Source organism: Camelus dromedarius, chromosome 23, assembly GCF_036321535.1.
Source record: "Camelus dromedarius isolate mCamDro1 chromosome 23, mCamDro1.pat, whole genome shotgun sequence".
Classification (NCBI taxonomy): domain Eukaryota; kingdom Metazoa; phylum Chordata; class Mammalia; order Artiodactyla; family Camelidae; genus Camelus; species Camelus dromedarius.
In genome coordinates this window covers 25,491,397-25,517,775 of record NC_087458.1, presented here as the reverse complement: position 1 = coordinate 25,517,775, position 26,379 = coordinate 25,491,397, and the positions used below count along the sequence as shown (strand labels likewise).

Genomic DNA, 26,379 nt, shown 5'->3' with positions numbered 1-26,379 from the left:
AGGTTTCGTTAGTAGAATGAAAACCATCTGCCTTCACTAGCCTCTCAGTACATTGATGGAACTGGGACCTCTGTAAAGAGCCGTGGAGGATGGATGCTGCCCCGGGTATAGGAGTTGTGGCATATTGTGTTTTTTTCTAAAGATGGCCACCCCAATTATATCCTGTCCCATTTGCTCTTCTTAAATTGTGAAGCTGGGGTTCTATCAAGCTGGGATCCTCGTTCCTTTCCCTTGAACCTGGGCAGACCTTTGTAACTGCCTCAACTAACAGAATGAGGCAGAAATGACACTGCTTGACTCCTGAAGCCTAAATCCCAAAAGACAACCAATTCAGCTTCTGCCTGCATCTTTCTGACTTGGGATGCAAGCCTTGGGAGCCCTGACTTCACGTGTCAGAAGTCCAGCTATACTGAAGCCTCTCCACTAGAGAGCTTACGTGGAGAGGCCACATAGGGACAGTTACTTATGAGGAGCACCTGCTCCGACAGCCCCAGGCTGTTGAGGTTTCAGCTGAGACCCCAGACATTGTGGAGCAGGGACAAGCCACCCCTTCTGTGTTCGGCATGAAATCCCGACCCACAGAATCCACGCACATAAGTGGTTGTTTGATGCCATTAAGTTTGGGGGTAATTGTTACACAGCTGCAGTAACTGGGACGGATACATGCCAATTCAGAGCCTATCAGTGTGGTCAGAGAAGAAGGGGAAATCATAAGGCTGAGGGAGGTTGTAGCTACGATCATCGTGCAGTTTTGTTGGCACAACTGAATGACTGGTTCTGGGAGACAAAAGCTTCCTGATGGCTGAAGTACTTCTTCCTCCCATTTTACTGACAAATTTGGTGAGATCTAGATAAGAAAACTTTGATTTTATGGACATCTGGATGTACTGCCTGAAGCCCTCGGGGTTGGCTGGGATGGTGAGCCCTCCTCCGTGGTGGAACAGACTGGAACGTTGCATCGGAGAGGTTCAGCTAGCAGTGACCAGGAGTTAGTGCTGGGCTGGCTTCAAAAGCTAACTGGGTTGGTTAGTCTTGCCAGTGTCAACTTTTTATTCATAAGGAATGGAAGAATCTGATTTTGACTTTATTTTTGCCAGAAAGATACGTTCTTCAAAGATGTGGATTGTGTTTTCACTTTTGACAGTTGCTTACTGAGAAAGAAGCTGTGTTGCAGGTCGTCCCGTGGGCATTGGCGTGGATTGCGATGAAGGACCTTCATTCTGATGTTCATAGGGAGTTCATATCCATGAGGATACGATGGGTCCCATGATTCTGATGGCCCATTTGGTGGACAACAAGGGAAAGAACCTCATCCCTGGTGTTTCCAACCCTGTGACTCTTGTTACCCATGGAATGTATAAAACAAAACTGACTTTGGAAGCATCTGCAACAGATGTGGGAGTAGAACATCTGCTTGACTGTTGCGGGAGATAGCCATCTCTCTCCTTCAAGGAACTGAAAGGTTTCTCTGGGTCAGGAGCTAAACCTGTACTTCCTAGGAAAACAGTTAGCAAGTTTGGGGTGAAATGGTGTCAGACATGATACCCAAAGCTGTCTGTGAGCAGATTATTATTTACCAAGAAGTTTGCCAAGCTGAAGAGCTCCATAAAGTCAAAGTATACTTGGCCCCTCATGGAAAGTTCTGGGTGTCAGACTTTAATCATTCCCATTACGTAGTTGGAAGAAAAACCTGAAAATGTCTAAACCAAACTCTACAGGGAAAAGAGGCGGGATCTTGTGACTTTGAACTTTCTGGGACCACAGGTGAAAGTGGATCGCTGTTGATTGAGTCAGCAGCCGTGGCCCCTCGCGGGGTGCTGCAGGCTCCCTTGGGCCAGCTGAGCGCTGGGCACCAGCTGGGGGAGCGGACGATGCTGGGCGTGCGTGTGCGGGAAGCGCCTGGCCGGTTCATGCAGAAACACCTCCCTTCCCTTTCCTGAGAAAGTAGGTGAAGAAAACTGGATCAGCTCTTTTTCTGTTAAAACCTTCACAAATCTCAGACAGCTGACATGGTTACATTCTCCTCTGTCCTGTTCATTGATTTATTTGGACTGCCAGGTGGTTCTAAATACTTAGTCCCAGGTATTTCCAGATAGTTCTGAATTGAGCGGGTTAGAGTCTTGTACATTATGACATGTGTCTTATGTTTCTTGAAACTATTCAGAAATCCCAAGTTCTTTTGGATATTCTGGTTACCATGAATATTTGGCTTAAAAATAGGCTTTTGTTTGTGACACAGGTTTTCTCTCCATTCATGCCTACTTTTTCAGGCTAATGCTAAGCTAAAATGATAATTTGAAGAAGAAATGTTGGGAGATGCTTTAAACTTTTAAACCATTTGTTGCTATAATGATAAGATTCCTTGACACACTGCGGATTCTGGCTTTCCAAGATCTGAACCATTGCTGACAGTTCCCACCTTTGTGAACCCTTCAGACAGATCTTAGAAATGCAAAATAAGACTACTTTGACTTTCTTATGTCTGTGCTATTAAATAAAAACTAAAAATGAACCCCCTTTTAAAAACGAGATTGAGAGTGAAATAAACCAGGTCTCCGGCCAGGCCTGTGGGGGTGTTGAATGTTATCCTGGGGTTGCTCTGTAGCATTTTTCTAATTCCTGCCATTTCTTTCATTTCTTCTTTAGGACATGCTCGAGTTCTTGCATGCTGAAGAACTCTTTGATTTCACTCTGTGCTGCTAGAATTGAATCCACCCACATGCCTCCTTCCCCCTCAGATCTGAGTGTCAGTGCCTTAAGAGTTGTGGTTATGAAATTGTGGCTTTTGGATTGCAAGGGGGTTTCGAGATCCTTTCTTAGAGGAGCCCCTCAGCTTAAGATGCTTTTCCTGATAGTACTCAGATGTTATTTGCATTTTTTTCACCGTGTTGACATTTACCTTGATGGTGCAGAGGCTGTGGCAGATCAAACTGCTGGTGCCTTAGCCTAACTCAGGGCAGTGGCACCAAACTGTACTGATGGTCTCTGTAGTCCTCCCTCACAGTGAAACAGAAAAAAGAGAGTCGTATTCCCTTGAGAGTGTTCATGAAACAGTTAAAAAAAAATCTTATCAAATCTTGGTTCTCGAGAACACTTTTCCTTACTTTATTAAAGTTATAATTTACTTACAGTAAAATTGACCCTTTTTAGTGTATACTTCTGTGAAATTTGACAAATGCATATAGTCGGTAACCATCATTGCCACAAATAAGTTACAGGACAGATCAGTCACCCCTAAAAGTTTCTCTGTGTTCCTTCTAGCCCCTTCCCCCATGCCCAGCACCCGGCAACTACTGATCTGCTTTCTGTCCCTATAAAGTTCTGCCTTCTCCAGAATGTTACAGAAATGGAATCATACAGTGTGTGGCCTTCTGACTCTAGCTTCTCACACTTTGCATAATACATTTGAGATCTGTTCATATTGTTGCATGTATCTGTGCTGTGTTCCTTTTTATTGCTGAGAGGTATTCCATTGTGCAGGTGTACCACAGTTTGTCCATTCCTTAGTTGAAGAATATTTGGATTGTTTCCCATTTTTGGCCGATATGACTCAAACTAATATAAGAATTTGCAGCTCGTTGTGTTGAACCTGTGTGTTTCTGTGTCACCCTGAAGTGGGGTTGTTGGGTCATATAGTAGGTGTATGTTTTCTACGTTTGATTTCAAGAAATAGTCACGCTGTTTTCCAAAGTGCCTGTATAGTTTTGCATTCCCACCAGTAATGCATGAGATTTCTGCGTGCTCTACCGAGTGGTCAGTACTTGGCATTGTCAGCTGGTAGGTTCTGAGTTTATAGTGATTTCTCATTGTGGATTTAATTTGCATTTTTCTAATGACTGATGGTATTGGGCATTTTTTCCTGTCCTTGGTTGTCATTTGTACGTCATCTTTGGTGAAGTGACTGTTTAGATCTTTTGCCCACTTTTAAATTGGGTTTGTTTTCTTAAGTTTTGAGTGTTTTAAAAATATATGTATTTTAGATACAAGTCATTAATCATGCATGTAATTCACAAATGTTTTCTCTACTTGTAATTGTGATTGACTGTAATACTCTACATGATGAAATGAGAGTGTCCATCGTGAGACAAGGTGTCTGACTCCAGGGAAAGCCCTTCTGTGATGGAGTTGCGAGCTGAAATAGCTCATTTTTTCCTCCATGGAATCTCATTTTTTTCTTTAAAGAATCACTGGCAGGCTGGCTGTTGAGACTCACTTATGTTCTCAAATCTCAAAATTATCTAAACAATACTTGAAATTTTCTCAAAAAATGAATGAGGTGAACCTGTCACTTCTTGGGAAACAACTATTTTTTTGTGGATGATGAAATTAGAATCTTTTTTTTTAAAAAGCAGAATTTTGTAAAGCTTATTCCAACTACTGTCGTCTTACAGATTCACAGTAGTTAACTTTTTCTGATAATGAGATTGGTGGTGGTATTGTCATATGATTTTGGATATTGTATAATAAAATGAGTCAGTATTTGGAAGACCTCTGATACTCATAAGCCAGTACTTTACAAATGATTGGTACATGAAGTTATAAAATAACACGTGGGTAAAAGATCCGTTCAGAACACAAGATAGAGCAATGGGTTGTAATGTATGAGAGTTTGCAGTCTTTGGTACAGTTTCAGCTTCCACACTGCAACTAACCTTTAAGAAACTGCCCCTTTTGAGTTTTGGTAGAGTGTCAAGAAAGAAGATCCACAATTACCTGAAAAGACTATTAAAATACTCCTCGCTTTCCCAACTATGTATGTATGAGGCTGGATTTCCATTGTATACTTCAACCAAAACCTGTGTGTCAGCAGGCTGAATGTGGACACAGACATGAGAAACCACCTCTTTACTATTAAACCAGATATTAAAGAGATTTGCAAAAATGTGAAACAGTACCACTTTTTTTGTTTTAGAAATTTTTTCAAAAACATTAACATATAATAATTTCATTGTTATGCTTGATTAGTTGATGCATTTTTTGAGCATTTTGATTCTCTAAGGAGTCTACTTTTTTTTATTGAAGTATAATCGGTTTATAATGTGTTAATTTCTGGTGTACAGTATAGTGATTCAGTTATACATACATACTCCTTTTCATATTCTTTTTCATTATAGGCTATTACAAGCTACTGAATATAGTTCCCTGTGCTGTACAGTAGGACCTTGTTTATTTTATATATAGTAGTTAGTATCTGCAAATCTCGAACCCCCAGTGTCTGTTTGAATGTCTAATATGGTAAATGGCAATAAACAACCCACATCTGTCTAAGTTCTTTGGGGTTCCTTTACAGAGTGAATAATTTTTATATTCTTCAGAACGAAATACCATTATAGAATCCTCTGTAACTCTTGTCTTCTGTTATCGTAGATGATATTCAACACTTAGGAATAAACCAAGCACTTCACATTATGGGAAAATGTACACCTCTTTACCAAATCAGCCAGACACCTCAACAAAGAGTAAAAAGAGTAAAAAATAGTGGATTTACATGTCACTTACTTAGGCCTTCCTCTTTTTGCCTCATATGGAGTTTCTCTTTAGCACTGAAAGCACAAGGCTGATGTGAGAGAAACAAGGAGGGGGCTTGCCTAACCCAGGAGCTGGGTGTGAACATACCTTGGGAGAGTCCTTGGGGGTCATACACTCAGTGCTTTATTCCGCTTGGCCCAGTGGCTATATTCTCTGTCTAACACTCGGCTTTTCAGCTCTCATCAGTCTCCACAGTCCAAGGTATTGTAAGTCCCCTTTCTTCATTTTGCTAATGCTGTCTCTTCTGTACTCGAAATGTCACAAGGAGTAGGGTGCATGCAATTACTCTTTTAAAGACAACAAGCACCTGATTGAACACCCAGAAGAATTGGTTAAGAAATCACAGATCAAAACAGAGCTCTTATAATCTTTGTACACAAGAGGCTATGACTATAAAATGACTCTTTTTTGGCTGTTATATGTAGTAATGCTAGATTATAGCATTTAAATAGTGGGTATTGGTCCAGTGGAGGGGAAGGAGAAGTTTTTAAGGCCTTTTGACTGTATCTGATCTAAAAACATAATAAACCATAGCACTTAATGGCCTAGTCTCACTCTCTACACATGAAACTCACTAATCTGCTATACAGAGTCACTTAATCCAGGGAAGTAGATATATTTAAAGCTAATAATGTTTGGAAATCTTCTAATGAGATTTTGGATTTTTAAATGTCTCAGATTAAAATACTTATCTTCTAAAAGACTAACTGTGTAAGAGGACCCTTCCCCCACCCTTTTTACCCCCCTTCCTACACCAGCCTCCCCAAGAAAAGGAAAGCTGTATTAGGGCTTTTTCATCTGAACACAAATTATTTCACCCCAACTGGCAGTGTATGTGCATGTTAAGAGCCCTTTAGTTAATTTGTATTACAGCTTCTTATACTACTTTTAAGTATGGTCTGTTCAGAGAAAAATTTGTCCTCAAACTTTATATCATAGCTGCTTAATAATGGCTGTTTTATTTTAAAATCAGCTGAGAACATAATACTCAGACTATTATTTTAAAGTTTTGAACTTCGGTATTTGTCCATGAAGAGCCTCCTATAACGACTCAAACACTTCTGGGAATGGTGGTTCCTGAGGGTGGTGTCTGAGCAGAAAGGTTTACTTAAGTCCTGCGCTAAGTTGTTCATGGAACGTGTTGTCTGTGGTTTCTCTCCTTTCCCTTCGCCTGACTACAGAGAGGTACAGAAGGCAGTCAACACCGCGCAGGGGTTGTTTCAGAGATGGACGGAGCTCCTCCAGGACCCCTCCACAGCCACGAGGGAGGAAATCGACTGGACCACCAATGAGCTGAGAAACAACCTCCGGAGCATAGAGTGGGATCTAGAGGACCTTGATGAAACCATCAATATCCTTTTCTGCGGTGTCTCTGCTGTGCGAGGCAGACAAATGAACATGTTTTTTGTCCAGATCTCTCAAGTACACGGATTAGACATTTCCTTTTTGTCATCGATTGATGTTGCTCCTATTTGTACCGTGACACACTTAAAATAGGTGCCCAGTAAGCTAAGATAGGGTTGCCAAATTCCACAATATCCCGCAACATAGCGGAGGCGTGGCATGACGGTTAAGAACTTGGATCCTGGACCCTGAAATCAGACTGGGTGTTCAAGTCCTGGCTCTGCCAGTTACTGAGTGACTTTGGGCCATTGCTCTCCAGTTTCCTCTTCAGTAGAAAATCAGGGTGACAGCTGTACCTAGTTCATAGGGTTGTTGAAAAGTTTGACAGGAACGATGCCTTGGGCCAGTGAGCCTCTTTGAAAGTGATAGCAGACATTATTACGGAGAGGTATAGACAGACCAGTGTTCTACAGTGGTGATTAGAGGTGAAAAGAAAGTCCTTTTCCAGATGTTTTCCTGTTCAGGAAGTGGAGTTGCAGTGCCCCTGTCCACTGGAGAGGCGTCTGCGCCATGAAGGTGCGCTCCCCACAGTGGGGCTGTCGTGCTAAGCCATGCTGTGGGTTTTAACTAAGTCCACCGACCTGCCTGGTGAAGCCGAGAACTGTAAAAGCTGGGTTATTTGGCCTTTTTTTCAACTGGAAAAATCCCATTTAGCCAACTTTAGATTGAAGATATGCCAGATGCATGTTCTAAGTTCTGTTTTGTTTTTTTTCTTTTCTAAGTGTGGTAAAACATCATGGAAACCAGCTTTTGTCAGGATCCCTCTGTAGTCAGCACACAGGTTCATATGCAGTTGATGTGTGGAATGTAGCGTTTCTATTAATCATAATGACCCCGAGGTACCTTTTAAATTATTAAAAAAACAAATATGTTCTCTAAAATCAGTGAAACAAAATATGTGAGGGTGTGGGATCAAAAGCAGAGTTGCAGGGGGATATGTCTTCCCTTGAGATAGGAGGGAAGAGAAGAAGATTGAAGGAGATAAGAGAAATTGTGAGATAAAGGGGACAAAAGTTCACCGAGCTAATAGTTACTGAGTGCTTTGTGCTGGACGTTTTGTTGGTTACTGAGGTTGGACTGGTAAGCAAAACTGTACCAACTCCCATGGAATTGGGGGTAGAATGGGGGTTGGGGGTGGGAGAGCAGACATCAAATAATAGCACAAATGTGTACTTGCAGACTATGAGAGAAAAGTAGAGAGAGCTGTGTGAGGGACATGGGGCGGCAGAACCAGCCTGGAGGGCGGGAGCACAGGAAGCTTCACTGAAGAAGCCTTGATCTCTAAGATGCAGAGTTAGCTTCTTGACGGAGATGAAATGGTTTGGAATGGCAGATGAAAATGGCTTGCAAAAGCCGCCATGGGAAAGGTGACCTGAAGTCAAAAAAGTGCTGGCAGGCATCTGGAAGAGCCCAGCTCAGCTGTGGTCAGACACCTGTGGGTTTGTAGTGAACCAGGCAGGTCGTCTCTGCCTCGGAATGCACGGATCCCCATCTAGCTGTGGGCTGAGAAAGTCTGAGAATGATTAGTGTCAAGCTGACTGTGTGTTCAGAAATGCTGGACCAGATTTTATTGCTTACCTGTGAGAGACTCTGTGGTTTAACATCATGTTGGTTGTTAGTCTTTTGATGATGAAATTGCTTTACCTTGACTTTTTGACCCACGCATAGTTGAAGCAAATCCTAGAAAATTCAACCTGGATGCAACCGAATTGAGTATAAGAAAAGCCTTCATCACAAGTACTCGGCAAGTCGTCAGGGTAAGGAATGCGGTCTTAGTTGTGTTATTTGTGCAAGAAATAGCCAGACCTCTCAGGACTCTGTCCCTTAATTTAAACTAAGAGGTCAACCCTGAAACCACTTTTTAATACGAATTAAATGCTAGGTTTCCACATATAATTTCTCTGAAAAGAAATCTGTTTTCAGTATCATCAGGCTTATTTCTCAGAGCAAAACTAAGAGTAGACTGTTGGCTTCGGAGAGCTTACTATAATGGTATCCTTCTTGTCCATACATCTCATTCCTCCAAACCAGTGATCTTGTTCCCGCTTTATTTCTTAGTATACTGTTTCTGGACACAAGGAAGAATTGCTATTGTAGAAACCATTTGGTTTCTTGATTGATTGGTTGTTACTTTGCATTGTGTGGAGTGACGCTTACTGGGATTGGATGGCGGCCTCTTCCACCATCTGAATTGCTTCTGGAACTCTTGCAACCCAGTAACTGACATTTCCATACACAACTGCCTGACAGCCCTCCGGGAGTTATCCAGAGCAAGCAGGCATCTATCGGTGTGTAAAAAAATCAGTCCAAGTGAACAAATCTTTAGTCTCAAATTATTCAGATAATAACTTATTGTTAAAAAAAAAAAAACCTAAGAGAAAACAGCATTTAAGTGAAATCTTGTATCGTTAAGCTACGTTTGTATTTTGAAACTATATGGCTAAGGCAGTTGATTAGCATAACTAGATGTACGAGAACCAGCTGTCTTTAACATATGTACTAGAAAGCAGCTTCCTTGAATAAAAAGACTTGGGATCATACCAGTGCTAACATATGGCTTTTTAAGAGTCATCTTAGGCAGGAACCTTGGTATGTGTTTGCCAAAGACTCCGTATCATGTGACTTCCTTTTGAAATTATTTCAAATGGTAGGTTATCACTGAACTTGAAATACTCTTGTTCCTTGTTTTACTCATTAGTTGCCTTTCTATACATATATATATAAACTCACATTTTAATGGGGCAGTAACCTTTTTAGACTTAGGTGCCCCATCTATACAGTGAATATTTGGATTAGACACCCCTAATTTCCAGCCAGTTCAGAGGCTATTCTGGTAAGGAAGCCCTGTTGTTAGGTGCTACATTTTTTTGGTGAGGTAAAGTTTTCCAATTACTTATTTTATAAATGTGTGCTCTTTTATTTCTTGTGATAAAAGATTTTTCTGAAGGACACTTCTGTAGATGTTGGTATTTGAATGGTGCCTTGCAGTGAAGTGTGTGTTCTTGACCTCAATCATTGTATTTGTTCTTTTTGCAAGGTAGTACTTGTAAATTTTGGAAGTTGAAATTCAGAGGTCAGTACAGTAAAGGTTGAATGAGTTGGTATAATTGGAAGTTTAATCCAAAGTTCGTTTTCTAATATTTGCAAAGCTTTTTAAAGTATATTCTTTGAAAGAAGTATTCTAAATCAAGTCCATACTTCGCAATGTTGCAGTCCTTTTAGAGCTGAGATCTAAACTAGATGCAACTGTGTGATCCAACTGAGTGTTTTAGAGTTTTTAATCACTCTTCTTTTAATTTATGACCCCTTTGTGGAAGCTGTTGCTCTTTGCCAGTGGTGAGTTATAGTACCTAACTCAGTTTTTGCTCATCTGATTTTAATAAATTCTAACTGAGGTTTGTGGACTAGAAGGAAGTCATAATTGATACTAACTTGATTTTTTTTTCAGGCACTTTGTGTTGATTCAATATTATTGCATTCTGCTGAACAGTATTTGTATCCAAAACTCTCTGGGTTCCACATGGAAGAGGTTGATAGCGTGGAATCAGAGACTTAGCAGATTAGGGACATGAAACAGAAGACCGTGCTCAGATTCGGAATTTGTACATCACAAGCTTATCTAAGCTTCTCTGTCACCATCATCAGTGGAGTTTCGTTTAGTTGCTTTAAGGGAATATATTTTGATCTGCATTTATGCCAATTGTGCTTCCTCCTCCTCAGGGCAGTCAGTGATGCATTATGTGTTTTTTGTTGTTGTTATCTCTGAAGAACTAAATCTTTTCTCCTGTGTTTCTTCTCAATTAATGTCCACTGGTTTTGCTTTTTAGTAAGCCGTTTTTGCTTAAAGTGTCTCGTATATGTTTTTTCCAACTGTCTTTTAAGTTTGTGCAATTTTTATTGAGTTTGCTGGCAGTTTTTACTAAAGAAAGCAAAATAATTCTTGTTTTTATGTATATAGCCTTGGTATTCTTGAGGTGATCATTTTTGCCTTTGTGGTAAAATACATCAGAGATTTCACGTGTGAAATGTTTGTTATGGGAATCTATTCCAGAAGTGACCTTGGGTTAATTTAGTAGTGAAAGGTCTTGCAATGTGTGGCCGAATGGTGAATGAGAGGTGAAGAGGCCTTAGAACATTTCCATTGTGGCAAGTCATATAGCCTCTCTGGGTCTCAGTGTTCTTTATCAACGAAATGACCCTCACTAACATTCTCCAACTTTGTTTTAACTTTCAAAGTCAATCAGAACTATCCCACCCTCCCCCCAAAATCCAACCTCTTCAAACCCAAAAATTGTTCACAGTCAATCATAAGTCAAGATAGAAATGGCTTTGGTTAATTAAAAAGGGTGAGGGATGTTGTGTGGGCACAGATGACTCTGGGATGTGAGACCTCTTGAGTGAAGCACTGGGATTTGCTGTCTCATTCACTCAGCCTGGAGGACGGCTTAAAATGGGAACAGAAACATAAATAACCTGGACATTTGTTCTTTTAGCAGGTGAACCATGTTTTATCAGTACTGACTGCTTGTTCTAAACTTCATGTCTTAGAAAGAAGATGAATAATTATGTTTTTGGCAGCACAGATTGTTACAAAATGCTCAACACCGTTTAGTGACATGGCCTAAAATTCCAAATCCTAGTAGAAGGTAATGTGTGGACGGTGTCTGGCAGCCTTTATCCTGCGTAGGAGAAATGCCATCCTGAAAGTGAAAGCCACAGCTCTTTGCCTTCTGTTGTGGCCACGTACAGGGTGCACGCCACACAGCTGTGGTTCACTGACCACCAGAGCTAACACACTCACACATTTTATTAAACAGAATGTAAAAACTGGAACTTTTAAATGTGTATTTCATTATAGTAATGTGTGCTCATTAAAGAAAATTAGAAGAATTTTGCAGTCAGGAAAAAAAGAAATATCTAGACCCAAAATAATACACAAACAGAAAACTTTGTTGTATTTTTACATGGTTGTGATCGTACTGTGATGCAGTCATAAGCATTTTTATTTTAATTTTTAAAATTAAAAATGATGCATACTTTCTATTTTTATTTATTTTATTTCTTGTTTATTATTGAAATATAGTCAGTTTACAGTGTGTCAGTTTCCGGTGTACGGCACAATGTTTCAGTCATACATATACATACACATACTTCTTTCCATTTTCTTTTTTGTTATAGGTTACTATAAGATACTGAATATAGTTCCCTGTGCTATATATACTTACCTTTTTTAAAAAGCAAATAATTCTGATGAGTAAGAAAGATGAAAATGCCCCTCCATTCTGTAGTTCCACTCCTTAGAAATAATCACTGTTAACAGTTTTATATATTTTTTTCTATCCATTTTATGAATATTGAAGTACATTCTTAAAAGAAATGACCTATTGGTCTGTAATTTTTTTCTGTGGAAAAATATTGTGGACATAGTCTTTATCAATACAAATACAGTGAGAGCAGTACTGTCCAATAGAAATACTAAAATGCAAGCTATCTTTATTTTTCTGTAGTCATAGTAAAAAAGTAAAAAGAAACAGGTGAACTTACTATATTTCATTTAATCTAGCATATCCAGAAGATTATCATTTAAATGTATAATCAATGTAAAAACACTGAGATTTTGAACAAATTTTTTTTAACTTTTTTTTACTAAAACTTAAATCTGACATATTTGTTGCACTTAAGCACATCTCAATTCAGACATGTACTTTCCATTGGAGACACTTGATTTGTATTTAGAGTTTATAAAACTTACAGTTGAAAAGATTGATTTGCAAACTGAGTGTTTTCCAGACATATGTAAAAGTTTTCCAATAACTGAATATAAATCTAAATTAATTAAAATTAAATAAAATTAAAATTTTCATTCCTCGGTTGCACTAACTCCATTTCAAGTGCTCAATATGTAATTGTAGTTGGCTGATAGCTACTATATTGGACAGAGGAGATTTAGATGATCCTTTTTAATGGCTGCATACTTTATTAATTCCTACAGTGACCCTATAAAATATTACTTACACAGAAGAAATAGGCACTTAGAAAAATTGAGTAATTTGCCCAACTTTGCATAGCTAGTAAAAAGCATAACTAAGGCATGAACCCAGGTGTTTGACATGAAAGACCATGTCTTAACGTCTCCGCTAGCCTGGGACTATCATGACTTGCTTGATCGTTGACCCTCTTGGTAGTTATTTAGGTGGTGGTTAATTTTTGGCAATTGCAAACCATACTTCAGTACCATCTTTGTGAGCATATCCTAGATATTTAAGTACTAAAAAGCTCAATAAATATACACATTTTAAATATTGGTTAATATTTTCAAAGTATCCTTATAAATTATATTTCTAATAACAGAGTGTCAGATTATGTAATATTTCTTAATACCTTCAACATTAAGTGGTGTCAGTCTTTTTCATCTTTCCCAGTCTAACTAGGAAAAATATCTCTTCACTTGCACTTTGTTGATTATTAGTGGGTTAGTGCAACTTTTCATGTTTGATCATTTGTGTTTTTCTGTGAATTGTTGTACTGAACTCTCCTCCGAAGCTTAATGTCTAATACACAGTATTGTTATGTGGGTTTACGGTAAATTACTCTTCTTTTGCTTGGATATGATGATTATTTCTGCTTTTATTTTATAAATAACAGTGCAGTGTACATATTTGCATATTTGTTTTGAGGTATATTTATTTATTTTTATTGAAGTACAGTCAGTTACAATGTGTCAGTTCCTGGTGTACAGCACAATGTCCCCAGTCGTGTATATACATACATATATTTGTTTTCATATTTTTTTCATTGAAAGTTATTACAAGATACTGAACATAGTTCCCTGTGCTATACAGAAGAAACTTTTAAATCTATTTTTATATATAGTGGCTAACATTTGTAAATCTCAAACTCCCAAATTTATCCCTTCCCACCCCCTTTCCCAGGTAACCATAAGATTGTTTACTATGTCTGTGAGTCTGTTTTTGTTTTGTAGATAAGTTAATAGTGTCCTTTTTTCTTTTTTTTTAGATTCTACACATGAGTGATAGCATATGGTATTTTTCTTTCTGGCTTACTTCACTTAGAATGATGATCTCCAGGTCCATCCATGTTGCTGCAAATGGCATTATTTTATTCTTGTTTATGACTGAGTAGTAAATATACCACAACTTCTTTATCTGGTTATCTCTCAGTGGACATTTGGGTTGTTTCCACGTCTTGGCTATTGTATATAGTGCTGCTTTGAACATTAGGGTGCATATATCTTTTCAAATTAGAGTTCCCTCCAGATACATGTTTTGGTATGTATTTTATATTATTTCCTTAAAACAAATCTTGTTACTAGAATTACTGGGTCAAGGCCGTGGATATTTGATATCAAATATCAAAGCTCTTAGTACAGAATGTCAAATTTATTTTCAAAGGGTTTGTCTAGTTTACCTTCCAGCTGTTGTTCAGGAGCAGCAGTGTTTTAAAAGACATTTTTATTAAATTATAACAGTACAGAAAAGTGCAAGCATCCCAAGTGTATAGCAACAGCATCGTGGTCTCATTTGAAGGCTGCCAGCATTTGTGTGGATCCGAGCTTCTCAAGCTTGAGCGTTTGTGAGACTCACCTGGGAGACTTGTTAAACTATGCCTTAGAGTCTGACTTAGTGGGTCTGGGTGGGGTCCAGGGACCTGCATTTTTGATAACACCTCAAGTGACTGACTCGGGTAAATCTCATACATTTAAGAAACATGGCTTATATCACTGAGTTTCCCTTGGTTTAAATATACCAATAACTGTATCTTTATTTTTATGGTGAATACTTCTTTTTTACTAAGTAAATTTTTCTCAGTTTCCATGGGTGGCAGTCTTAGATTTTTTTGTCTTTGGAGGTTTATGAACAGATGAAAATAGGTAGAGAATCCTAGAATTTATGTGTCAGCTGGAGCACCCTCAGATGCCCCACCTACCTGCCCAGTGTCATTTCCAAGGACTCACGTAGCCCTCTTGTAGAAGGCCCCCAACATCAGATCACTTGTTCCTACAGCAGCCTTTCCCATCCCGGGCAGCACTGTTACCTTCTGACATGTGGCGGTAAAATGATCTCTTTACTTCTGCTTAATTGCCAACATTTTTCACAGAGTAACCAAAGCTATCTTTTAAAGCATGAAACAGAATACACCATGGCCCTAGTCAAAATATTTTAAGGGCTTCCCATTGCCTTAGAACAGGGGCCTGCAATCTGTGGCCCATGAGATCTAAGGATGGTTTTATATTTTTTAAAGAGTAGTTTTAAAAAAAAAATGTGACAGAGGCTGAATATTTAATATCACTCCTTTACAGACAAAGTTTGCCAACCAGCCACTGCCTTGGAATAAAATCCCAGCAGCTTTGGCCAGCCTTGTCCTACCTCCTCCTGCCAGCACCCAACACAGTGGCTCCTTCTCAAAAGCTAAAGCATCCAGCCTTTCCTGCCTCCAGGCTTTTGTGCTTGCTGTTCCCTCTGCCTGGAGTTCTTGCCCTCGCTCTTTCTGTGGTGGGCTGTTCTCGGCCCTCAGGTCTCGATCAGATCTCCCCGCCATCCTTCTCAGGGGTATTCACCCACTGGATTTCAGCCTGGTTGAATCCCTGCATTCCCAGCACAGTAACCACCTTGTTGAAGTGTGTGTGTGATTGCTCTCTGCCTCTCCACCATGGTGTGAGCTCCGTCGGCCAAGGCCCCGGTCTCCACCATCTCTGCTGTCTGCAGGCACACACTGGGCATTAGTTAAGTATTTGCTGAATGAAGGAGCGGGTGGTTTGAAGGTTGAAGCCAGGCGGTTATTATTCACACTTACCATGGTGAGAATCACGGGAGCGCGTCCCTGTCTTATCTACCATTCGCTTGTCAGGGGTCTTGGAAGAAGTTTCTAAAAGCCAAAGACCTCAGCATTTGCATCTGTAAAATAGCCTACCTGCCAACTATAAAGTATTTTGGCAGCCTTTTGTTTAAAGAAAGATAGTATTACGATAATCATGTACTCCACTGAAATCATTTTAAGGCACATGGGTTGTAGTTAAATAAGATGCAGGTGGCTCATGTTTAATAAAGTGTTTTGTTTTAGATGAAGTAATGGACCCATTCATTTTTCTTCCCGTTACAGAATGGTTTTTGATACCACTCTGGAAATTCTGGTGTTAGAAATGGTCTAAACTTCACATGAATCCAACTCAGACACAAAATAAGTGACCTCTTTCTCACTATTTGAAAGCATTCTCTGGTGTTTAATAGTAAATATACTTCATTTTAAAGTGTGTGGGTTTTTGCATGTTTCATCCTTGAAGATACTAGCCCTTGAGCACAAGCTTCTGTGTTTGTACCCCAGGGCTGTGTGACCTTGAGAAAGTACCTCAGTCTTTCTAGGTCTTAAGTCTCCTCAACTGTAAAATGAAGTTAATGCCAGCTTCACAGTCACTGTGAAAAGTCAGCGATCATGTGTGTAAGTGTTTAATAGTTTCTGGCCTATGGTAGGTACCCAGGAAATACTCCCTCTTTGCTCGTATTTAAATTTAGTATCCAGGTTAACTTCTTTTTAAGGGTACGTCCTTCTCTTTATTTCCTTTATTTTTGAGACTGAAAATAAAAGTCAAAGGAAGCTGTCTTTGTGTTTAAAAAAAATTAATAATAAATTATGGGTATTTTGCCAACGTGCAAAATATTAACCACAGTTTTGTTTAAGGATGTTCATTTGTTTTCTGGTCTTCTACTTACATCATTAGGACATGAAGGATCAGATGTCCACCTCATCTGTGCAGGCATTAGCTGAAAGGAAAAACAGACAGGTAAGTAAACATCAGAAATATATAGTATCAGTCAAAGAAAAGACACAGATACTTGGAATTTAAAAATTCTGGCATCCGTGTATCATGTGCTCAAGCAGAAGACCTTGCGTGCTGAGCCCAGAGTGATGTTGGCAGGTTTTGTGAAAGTCCCTGTCAGCCTCGCCTCCTCTCCTTCCTCTCTCCCCCCTCACACCCTCTGGTTCTCTCCTCTGGGCTCCCACTGAACCCTCTGCGGACCTTACAGCCCTTGCCCCACAGCCATTTATCCTGCACCTGTTGAGCACATTCTGTGCCAGGCACTCTGTTCAAGGCGGTAATTGCTTAGTTTCTCGTCTGTTTCTCTGCTGGACCCCAGGCTCCTTTGTGAGGGAGGAGGGATTGTGTTGTGGTCTTTTTTTTTTCCTTTTTTTTTTTTTTGTTTTTTTTTTGTTTCTAGCTGCTATTACATTGTGCATAGAACTCACTAGACATTTAATGATTGAAATTTTATGTAAAGCAGTTGAGGAACCTTAAATTTGTGTTAATTTGATGTGTTACATCTTTCATTGTTTTAAGTATCTTGTTTTTGATGTGAGGTCTAGTTTTTATTAGTTATTACAAATAAATTAGAAACCTAGTACATTTCAGAAACCAAAGCCCAGATATTGACACATCAAAAATAGGAGCTCCAAGAGACCCAGTCCCTGAATTTAGTAGACCCTTAAGAAATCAGCTCACCGTTTTAAACTAACTAGGCATCAGTAGTTATGATGTAAATCCTCACTTTATATCTGTAGGTGTTTCTGGACCCACTTAATTTTGGAAAACAGGTAATACGAAAGCTTAAAGAAGGGGAGAGGACTCTCCAACTATCACCTAACTGAGTTTTCCTTTTCCCTTCCCTGCATCTCATTTTCCAAGTCATCGCTGTTGTTTTTTCCTTCCTGTCCGCCTCCCTTGCTCTCCACAGTGCAGCTAGGAAAAACCACTAGCTAGTCCATTCCATCTGGCACTGACTCTTGAAAGAAGCTGCTGAATGACCACAGGCTGGCAGCTTGGGAGTTCTCTTTTCCTCTTCAGCTCACAGGCGCTAAGTGACACCATACTGAAAGTGGACAGTGTGTAGGTGACACCTGTCCTCTATAACTCCTATTTGAATTTTATTCTCTAGATAGTCTAGTTGAGCTGACATAAATGTGGATTTATATGTAGCTTTTCCAAGTATGACTTGGAATTTTGTTTGAGGCAGTGAGTGAAATGTAGAGTTACAGATTTTCCAGGAATAGCGGGCAGAGTCCGCCTTGCTGTGTGCCCCAGTCCTGGGGCTGTGCGGCTGCCTGCTCAGCCGGGACCTCCTGCTCTGACACCTACACAAAGCTGGCCTTCCGGTGCTCTGGGCCCTCTCTCCATCTTCTTTCCCACTAAACAGATTGTTGGAGGTCAGACTGAGGCCCCAGGAGCTCCAGTCCTCTGTCCGTGGCCTCGTGATGCACTACAGCCTTTCTCTGACCTTGAAAAAGTTGTCACTAGGCCCTGGTACCCTCCATAGAGTTCTTAAGGTCTTTGCATCAGAATAAGCAGGGCCTTTTAAATCTTGACAGCCCTACAACCAGGTTGGGGCAGAGCCATCCTCAGAAAGCCTTGGGTCTGCTTTATACCAGAGACAGTCACCATCCAAACTCCTGATGGAGGCCCTGGGCTGCTGGAAGCTTGTGGGCATCCTGATCTTTTTAAAACTACCTCAGGACTTACGACGCGTCCTGGACTTCTCCAGACCTCAGCCCTGAAGGGTGGCCATTTGCCTGAATTCATGGCTGAAAGTCAGGCGAGGTCTGTGTCAGTATTGAGGGGCTATTGGAGGGCTTTACAGACAGAGAACCAAGTGATCAGGTAGACTTAACAGTTCCAGAACTGAAAAGTACCTGGTGAGAAGATTTGGCAGCTCTTCAGTGAAGAATCCTAGTTGCCAGCGTCTTCTGGTTCTTTGTGCCAGGCTGGTTTGAGCAGGTGCTTTGACCAGCTAGTCAGGAGGGCTTATGGGGACCCCAGGCAGAGGCTGCTGCTGAGACTGACCGCTCACATTCCTGGGTGGCCTCTTCAAGGAAGACGTTCCCAGATTTATCCTCTTCTGGCTTGAAATGTCCTCAGATTTACAGTGGGAAACCCCACCCTGGCGTCTGGGGGCCCAGGTGGAGAACATTTTCAGGGCCAGCACTTGGCATGGTTATCAGGGTCAGGCACCCACGTGGCCATGCCTGTCTGGGGAAGCAGCCCCCAGTTCCATCTGGGAAGCCTGTAGCCTTGTAATTCATCTGAAGGGCAGTGGGATTTACTTGTGGGCTACATTGAATGGACATTGGTGGTTCTTGTGCCTTCTGTAGGGGCTCTGACTTAGCTTTCTGTCAGTGTCAGGGAGCTCTCTCCTCCCCCTCTTCAAAAAACCAAAACCTTCCCTGGGTCATACTTAAATAAAGAGGACTCTGGAAGTCTGGAAGCAGCTAGACTAGAACCTGCAGCAGGTCTCTGGTGAACTTCCAAGGGTGCTAGGAAGAGCTGGCCTAAAGAACCCAGGCGCTTTCAGTAGAGCAGTGTACAGGTGGGCGTTTGTTGATTTAAAGTTGACATTTATTTGCATTTTAATGGGACAAAGCCCATTTGTGAGTCCTGTTGGGAGAGCCTGGAGGCAGGAGAGTGCCCTTCCTGGCGCTCCTTACGTTGTACCACGCAGGCACCAACCTTCTCCCCTGGTAAAAGGCTGCCTCGGGTGAAGACCGATGATGAGCAGTAGGAGAACCCTTTGCGTCATGGTGATGGAGCCCTCGTTCAGAGATGGTAACAGTTTGTTCCTCCTGCTTCCTGGCCCGCTCTCGCAGGCCCTGCTCGGAGACAGTGGCGGACAGAACTGGAGCACAGGAACGACAGATAAATACGGGCGCCTCGACCGGGAGCTCCAGCTGGCCAACTCCCACTTCATCGAGGAGCAGCAGGCACAGCAGCAGGTACCGGGGAGCCCACCCGCCGGGGCCGGGCGCCTCCCCCGCTCCTCTGCCAGCGGGGCTTTGTTGCTGACAACAGGCAGGCTGGACCAGAGCTCGCCTGTAGCTGCCTGTGTCTACCTGTGTGATGACTGCATCTCTACAGGGCGTTTAAAACCTCCTTCGAATCATGACTAGCTCTCTTAGGACAAGCAGACCAGACACCCGAAACTGACAGAGGAGGCCGTTGACTTAAAGACACGGCAGCCTCTTCCCCAGCCTCCACTGGTGTACTCAGGTTTTTGTTCATTTCAACAAAGGCACTTTGAGAAAAATTGAGTCCTTGTTTTTTCTCTGAAAATTAGTGTTGGTTCCATTATACATAAAAATGATCGCTTTGGCGGAGGCTAAGGGGTAGAAGGAAGCTGGGGTTGATGACACCTGCGTTGTTGCTTCTGGTACGTAGCTGTATTAATAAAAGGAAGCTAATAAAGTATCTGGGGGTTTGAGGATTATCTCTCCATCGAAACTATTGGCTCTTAAATACTGTGTTTTATTTATGCATGTCGGTTATGTGTTTTTTGGTTCTTTTTCCATTAGCACATCTGCTTAACTAGTTGTCTACTTAAATCGCTATTAACCGAGTGAACCTTTTTTTTTTTTCAATAAAAAGTGAGGCAGCTGCAACACAATTTAAAAAAGTAACTACCGCTCAGAGGTTGTCCTCGAGGTAACTGGCTCCCACAGAGCCCCTTCTCGTTTGTCCTTGAGGACCCGGCGAAGGACTCTGTTTTCCCGTGTACAGAGAGCGGCCAGACTTTCTCTTGTAGTTAAGCTGTGGCCAGCTGTTGCGGATTGAGACCTTGACCCCGGCAGCAGGCTTCCTCTTCCTAGGCATCCGCATGGGTCCATGGTCACAGCACAGGTGCTCTCGGCCATTGTCTGTCCCTTGTTGGACTTCAGCCAACCAGAGTAAAGCTCTCCGGGTGGTTTCAAGCCCCGCTGACTGTTCACAAGTTGGATCAGCAGGAGATATCGGTAGCTTGACAACCCAGCCTTTTGAGCAGTGTGTTCTGGGAGGCGACGGTCTGGTCCTTTGATTTCTGGGCTTTGCTTCTGAATGCGAATTGTCCCGAGTTGGCAAAGAAGCTAGCAGCTGCTAGAGTGCCGGGCTTGGAACCAGGTAAGAGGGATTTTAATTGCTTATTTCCCATTTCCCTGGCACCAGCTGATTGTAGAACAGCAGGATGAGCAGTTGGAGCTGGTCTCTGGCAGCATTGGGGTGCTGAAGAACATGTCCCAGCGCATCGGAGGGGAGCTGGAGGAGCAGGCAGTGTGAGTACCGAGACGCCCCTCTCGCTGCAGAGGAATGGAGGGAGAGCCATTTTATGGGAGCCCTGAAAGCCTGACAGTTACGTGGCTAGTAAAACCAAAAGCTGTTTTGTTTATAGCTGCATCTTTATTCTGTTGTACAGCCTAACCTTTCCAAAAGAAGCAAATCTATCAGATAAAATTTTCAACAGGGTTTAGGCAAAGTTATTATTATTAATATGCTTAAACACTGTCAGAAATAGGTACAAATTCCTTGAACAGATAATCGAAGTGTTGCTATGAATGGGAATGTGAAACCAATACGGCTCTGTAACCTCTGTGGAGACTCTTGTTGCAAAGAGGTTAGGACACGGAGTAATCATCCCATGACTTTCGCACTACACAGAACAGAACTTTTTGCTCTGCATCTTAAATTTGAATTTTATGGGAAAAAAAGTATAAGTTTAATTCCAATTAATAAAAAAGTCTTCCCCCCTCAAAAATAAAAAGTAAAAGCACAAGAAAGCATAATTAGATTTATTTGTTCTTCATTAAGAACAATCTCTTTTTGCAATCCTGAAGTATGACACCAAAAACAGTGAGAAATGCTACCACATAATAGCTTTACTATTTTACAGATATTTTTTCGGGGGGGTGGGGGAGACACAGTTCCACTAGGATATTTCGGGAACTCTCCTACCTCAATTTTGTGTTCAGCGTTATAGATTCATTTATTATAAATTCAAACCAGGCATCTTGTTCTGGGAGGCCATTGTGTGTCCACGGAGGAGGGAAGGGAACAGCATCTCTGCCGGCAGAGAGTTTACTGTTCAGTGGGTGGAGTGGACGTTACATAGACGATGCGAGTCCCGGAGTGGTGACAGAAGGGGAGGGCTGCCGTATGGGGGAAGCGCGTGGTGCCTTGAGGATCCTGGCAGACTACACTGCAAACCTAGCGCAGTCTGAAGTCCCTGAGAAGAGAAGAGAAAAGACAAGAAAAGAGAAGAGAGGTTTAACTGGAGCTGGCAGAAGAGTGGAAGGCAGCGGGTGGGGTGATACGGAGGGTTGGAAGGGGGCTGAGGGAATGGTCTGTTGGGAAGAAGAAAGAGCATCCAACAGGGAGGTTTCGAGTGACTGGAGTGTGGGGATGGGGAGGGAAGTTGCAGAAGTCAAGTCAGGGAGGCAGGCTGTTCAGGGAAGGCCTTAGAAGCCATGAACAGGAGTTACGACTATTTATTCAAAGGGCGGTGGAGAACACACCCCAAGCGAAGGTTGTGTTGGAAGTAGTGCCACGGTCAGGTTTCCATTTTGGGAGGAAGAACCACAGTGGCACAAGACTGGAAGCAGGGAGACCAGGTAGGAAAGCTGGGAGAACGGGAATGTAAGCATGCAGTTTAATTTCTTTCTACAATGCATTCTTACCCTAAAGTTTGTTTTGGGGCTGGGAGAGGACTGAGTGCTTGAGAACTTCCCCTGGTTGGGTGGACGATAGAGCCTACAGGCTTCCAGTTAGAAACGGTGGATTGAGCACAGCCTTCATCTCTGCTCCTCCTCTGGAGTCCGTTAGAACAATATTAGCTTTTTTTTTTTAATGGCATGAAATCTCTGGGGACATAGAGCTTGGAATAAGAAACAGTGACCAAATTTTAAAAAGGAAGAGAGAAAGAAAAAGAAAGGAAAGACAGACAGACAGACAGAAAGACCGACCAGACCACAACACTTTAAGATCCTGGAAAGTAGAAAGCCGAATGGTTACTGACTCAACAGACCAGAGAAAGCTGACTCCTAGGCCACAGACCCCCGAGCTGGGAAGAGTGTTTACTCACCCATGATAGTGTAAACCTTGAGTGTTGACCTTATCAAACTGTGACACAGTTACATTGAAAGAAAGGGGGAAGAGAGGTGGGAAGGATGCAGAGGTGGGGAATGAAATGGGAGGAGGGCTGAGCCCTAGCCTTCTGTACTGCGGAGTCAGCAGGAGCAGGACTCTAAGGTGTGAGCCTGTTACTTCAAAAACTGGAGAGAGATGGGGGAGAGTATAGCTCAGTGGTAGAGTGTGTGCTTGGCATGCACAAGGTCCTGGGTTCAATCCCCAGTACCTCCACTGAAATAAATGAATAAATAAACCTAGTTATCTACCCCTCCCCCCAAAAGAAAAGAAACAATTAAAAAAAAGAGAGAGAAAAGCAAAAACTGGAGAGAACCAGGAGCATGACGTGAGGGGCTGAAAGCAGTTGCCGCAGAGGAGGGGCAACTGTGGTTTTTATACACAGAAAAAGACTTGTAGGACCGTTTAGCTCTACAAACTGTGTATGTGTATAACTAATAAAAGTTACAAGTAAATTAAAAGGAAAAACCATGGGTCTTGGACTTAAACCTGTGCTGTCCAAAAAGCCACTAGCACACGTGGCCATTGAATACATGAAATGCGGCCAGTCTGGACTGAGATGGGTCCTGAGCATAAATTGCACACCAGATTCTGAAGATTCAGACTGGAAAAAAAAAGTAATATTATATGTTGAAATGATGTTTTAGATACACTGGGTTAAATAAAACATTAGAATTAATTTTGCCCGTTTTCACTTTGATATGTATGACTAGAAAATACTCAGTGACATATATGACTCACGTTCTGTTTCTTTTGGGCAGCCCTGGGTGAGTTAGATCTGGGCTAGAAACTTGGTTAGTGGGTGTCCTTGGGCTGGAAGTTGGATGACTTGCCCAGTTTGTTTTCAGCGAGAAAAGTCAGGCCCAGCACACAGAGGTAGCTCTTGTCAGCACTTGGCCCTGCCTGGACAGGTCTGCCAGCTGAAGGGCCAAGATGCTACCAGGATCTGAAATGAGCTAAAAATGTTTTAATTTGAAAATTTAGGTAAGGGACAAAGACTTGTTTGTTTAGTTGTCAACGTGGAGTTTATTTAATGATTGGCTTAATGAGGAGTTTGTCGCCCGAATCCTGCAGGGCTGTCAGGTGCCTCGTGTGTGCACAAACCAAGACCAGTAGTTTCTAGCTCCTGTTAATGCTGCCAGAGTAACAGAGCCTTTTTAGTAAGACCTCTGGTGCTAATTGGTATGTTACGCTGTCCTCAGGATAATCATATATTAGTCCAAAGATGAAAAGTCTGGAATGCTTAGTAATTTATGAAATAACAACTGTTGAAATAGAGTATTTTGGTGTTTTCTTTCCCAGCTGCACTTCGGACAGCAAATAGTGTTAGCCTCGGGGAGCCCGTCCTCTGCGGGTGTAGAGGAGGAGCCCTCTGTCTGACATCAGCCTGAGGCCGCCCAGCTCTGTGGTAAAGCACAGGGTGCCTTAAAGGAGATGATTATTTGATTAAAGTGCATTTCTTAACTCACTTTGCTGTAAAGCGCTTTATGTATTACGTGCTGCTCACAAGAACCCTGGCGGGGAAGCTGCACTGATCGGACTGCCCCGTTTTACAGATGAGGAAACAGCTCCTGCGATTGTAGGGTCCCTTGTCCAGGGTAGCAAGTGGCAAGGCCTGGTTGGCTTCACATAGCCTTCTTTCTGCTACACTGCACTGCTGCTGAGTTTGTATTATATGGTCAGGTCGACGTTGCCTTGTCTGCCATTCTGAAATCTAAAAAGCTCAAAAAATTAATGTTTAAAAATTTCGCAGCAAGCTCATGTTACAGCAAAACCTGACTTGAGCCGACTGCAACTGTGACTCCACATAGTTTTCTGTGCAGAAATATTAAGGTGTTTGATGATGGGGACTGCCCCAGACCCTGCTGGGGGGACTAGCTTAGTACACAATGCATATATAACTTACTACTTTTAAAAATTTCCACAATTCTGACATCAAAAACGTATCCTGGTTCCAAGGATAAAAGCCTGGGGGTTTGAATCCCAGCGTTGCCTGTTTGATGCGTGCTGCACCCCAGCCCTGGGTCCCGATTTAGCTCCATGGCAAATGCATCACAAGACTTTGTGCTGACCAGCTACCTCCTGCATCTGCTTGTCTTTCTAGCATGTTGGATGATTTCTCCCACGAGCTGGAGAGCACTCAGTCTCGACTGGACAACGTGATGAAGAAACTCGCAAAAGTATCTCACATGACCAGTGGTATGTATGTGCTTCCAGGCTCCAGGGTTCTTGCTTAATTCCAGAAGCACAGTCTGAGGGCTCTCTCATGGGTGTGCCCATTCAGATCCCTTTCCTCTGGCACATTTTTGTCTTGCCTTGGGGTCAGAGACGGAAGACTAGCATGCACAGGCTTGTCTTCTGCTTCTGGCCTTTACCTGGGAAGAGTCTGTGGTTCCCACCGGGCAAGGCTGGCGGGGTCGGGTGGCCTTTCTTCCGGGGGAGTAACCCTCTTTGCACTTAAAAAATCCTCTTTTCTTTTCTTCCTGTTTCCTTGCCAAAATGGGGGATTTATTTTAAAACAGTAATTAAGAAGCCAGTTATTGTTTCTCGTGTACTGACTTTTCATTGAAAGAAAAATCCCTACCATTTCAGAATAAGATGGCCTTGCAGATCTCATCTTACCTGTTTGTTTTTTTTTTTTAATCCATAGTGAACTGCTGCAGCAAATTTCTACCAGGCTGGGGATGAAGAAGTAATATTTTTCAAGTTAGTTACTGTGTAGGCAGATGTGTTCCAGTGACTCTGGTTTTTGTTGTTAATACAACACGTCTTCCCTGTTACATGGGAAATAATACATTTTAAATCAAAGAAAATCCAGTATCTCTTTTTTCTCTTTATTTGGTACAGGGAGGAACTGAGACAGTCTTTGAGGTAACTTTAGTGTTCTTGAGCCATGGCACCCCTCCCCCAGCAGAACATCCTGTTTTTATTTTTTAATTTCTTCTCATAAGTTGCAAGAGTATCCCCTGTTTCTTGACACTTTGTTCTTCTGTTGGTTTCTTCCTGTCAGGTACGTGTTACAGCGTCTAATAGTTTAGCCTTTTGAGGCAAGATTTAAATACACATGTATATGTGATTTCCAGCAATTTAACTCATAGTCAAGTTACATAACACATCTATGGGGCTTATATTTTTCCTTATATATTTAGATAAGGTTGATGCCTACCTCTCAAGATCATTGTGAGGATTAAATGAAGTAATAATAATTAACGTACAAGTGTTTAACAGTGTCTCCCATGCATTAGTGCACAGTAAATGTTTGTTGGGGGGGGGGGGGAAGAAAACGTAAGGCAGAAGATGGCCCTGGACCTGTTACATCCAAAACAACGGGGAGCTCCTAGCCAGGCGAGTTTCCTTCTTTCTCTCCAGGGGCAAGTGTCTCCATGCTTCTAGCGGGCTCCTCACTGCCAGCGGCAGGCCCAGCTTAGTCCACCTTCCGCGCACCTGGAGGACGGTTTGCACAGTCCTCTTCCTGCTTCCCTCTGTTCTCTTCC

At 41.9% G+C, this 26,379-nt stretch overlaps 1 protein-coding gene and 1 non-coding gene across 4 annotated transcripts in view; both read left to right on the top strand.

Annotated features, from left to right (window-relative positions):
- The window catches only part of STX6 (syntaxin 6), a 43,110-nt gene that overhangs the window by 8,211 nt on the left and 8,520 nt on the right, over window positions 1-26,379 (top strand). The window contains exons 2-8 of one of the 3 annotated variants that reach the window (XM_031435652.2): window positions 6,711-6,880; window positions 8,596-8,690; window positions 16,670-16,732; window positions 19,585-19,710; window positions 20,915-21,021; window positions 24,990-25,084; window positions 25,536-26,158. In XM_031435652.2, the coding sequence (XP_031291512.1) occupies window positions 6,711-6,880; window positions 8,596-8,690; window positions 16,670-16,732; window positions 19,585-19,710; window positions 20,915-21,021; window positions 24,990-25,084; window positions 25,536-25,573 (694 nt within the window). In that variant the 3' untranslated portion in view covers window positions 25,574-26,158. Of the gene's footprint in view, window positions 1-6,710; window positions 6,881-8,595; window positions 8,691-16,669; window positions 16,733-19,584; window positions 19,711-20,914; window positions 21,022-24,187; window positions 24,349-24,989; window positions 25,085-25,535; window positions 26,159-26,379 lie in introns of those variants that run through there. The other 2 variants (XM_010988547.3, XM_064478055.1) reach the window with 2 other exon arrangements.
- Window positions 23,029-23,101, top strand: TRNAA-GGC (transfer RNA alanine (anticodon GGC)). Its single transcript has one exon. It is a non-coding gene; the product is annotated as a tRNA-Ala (tRNA).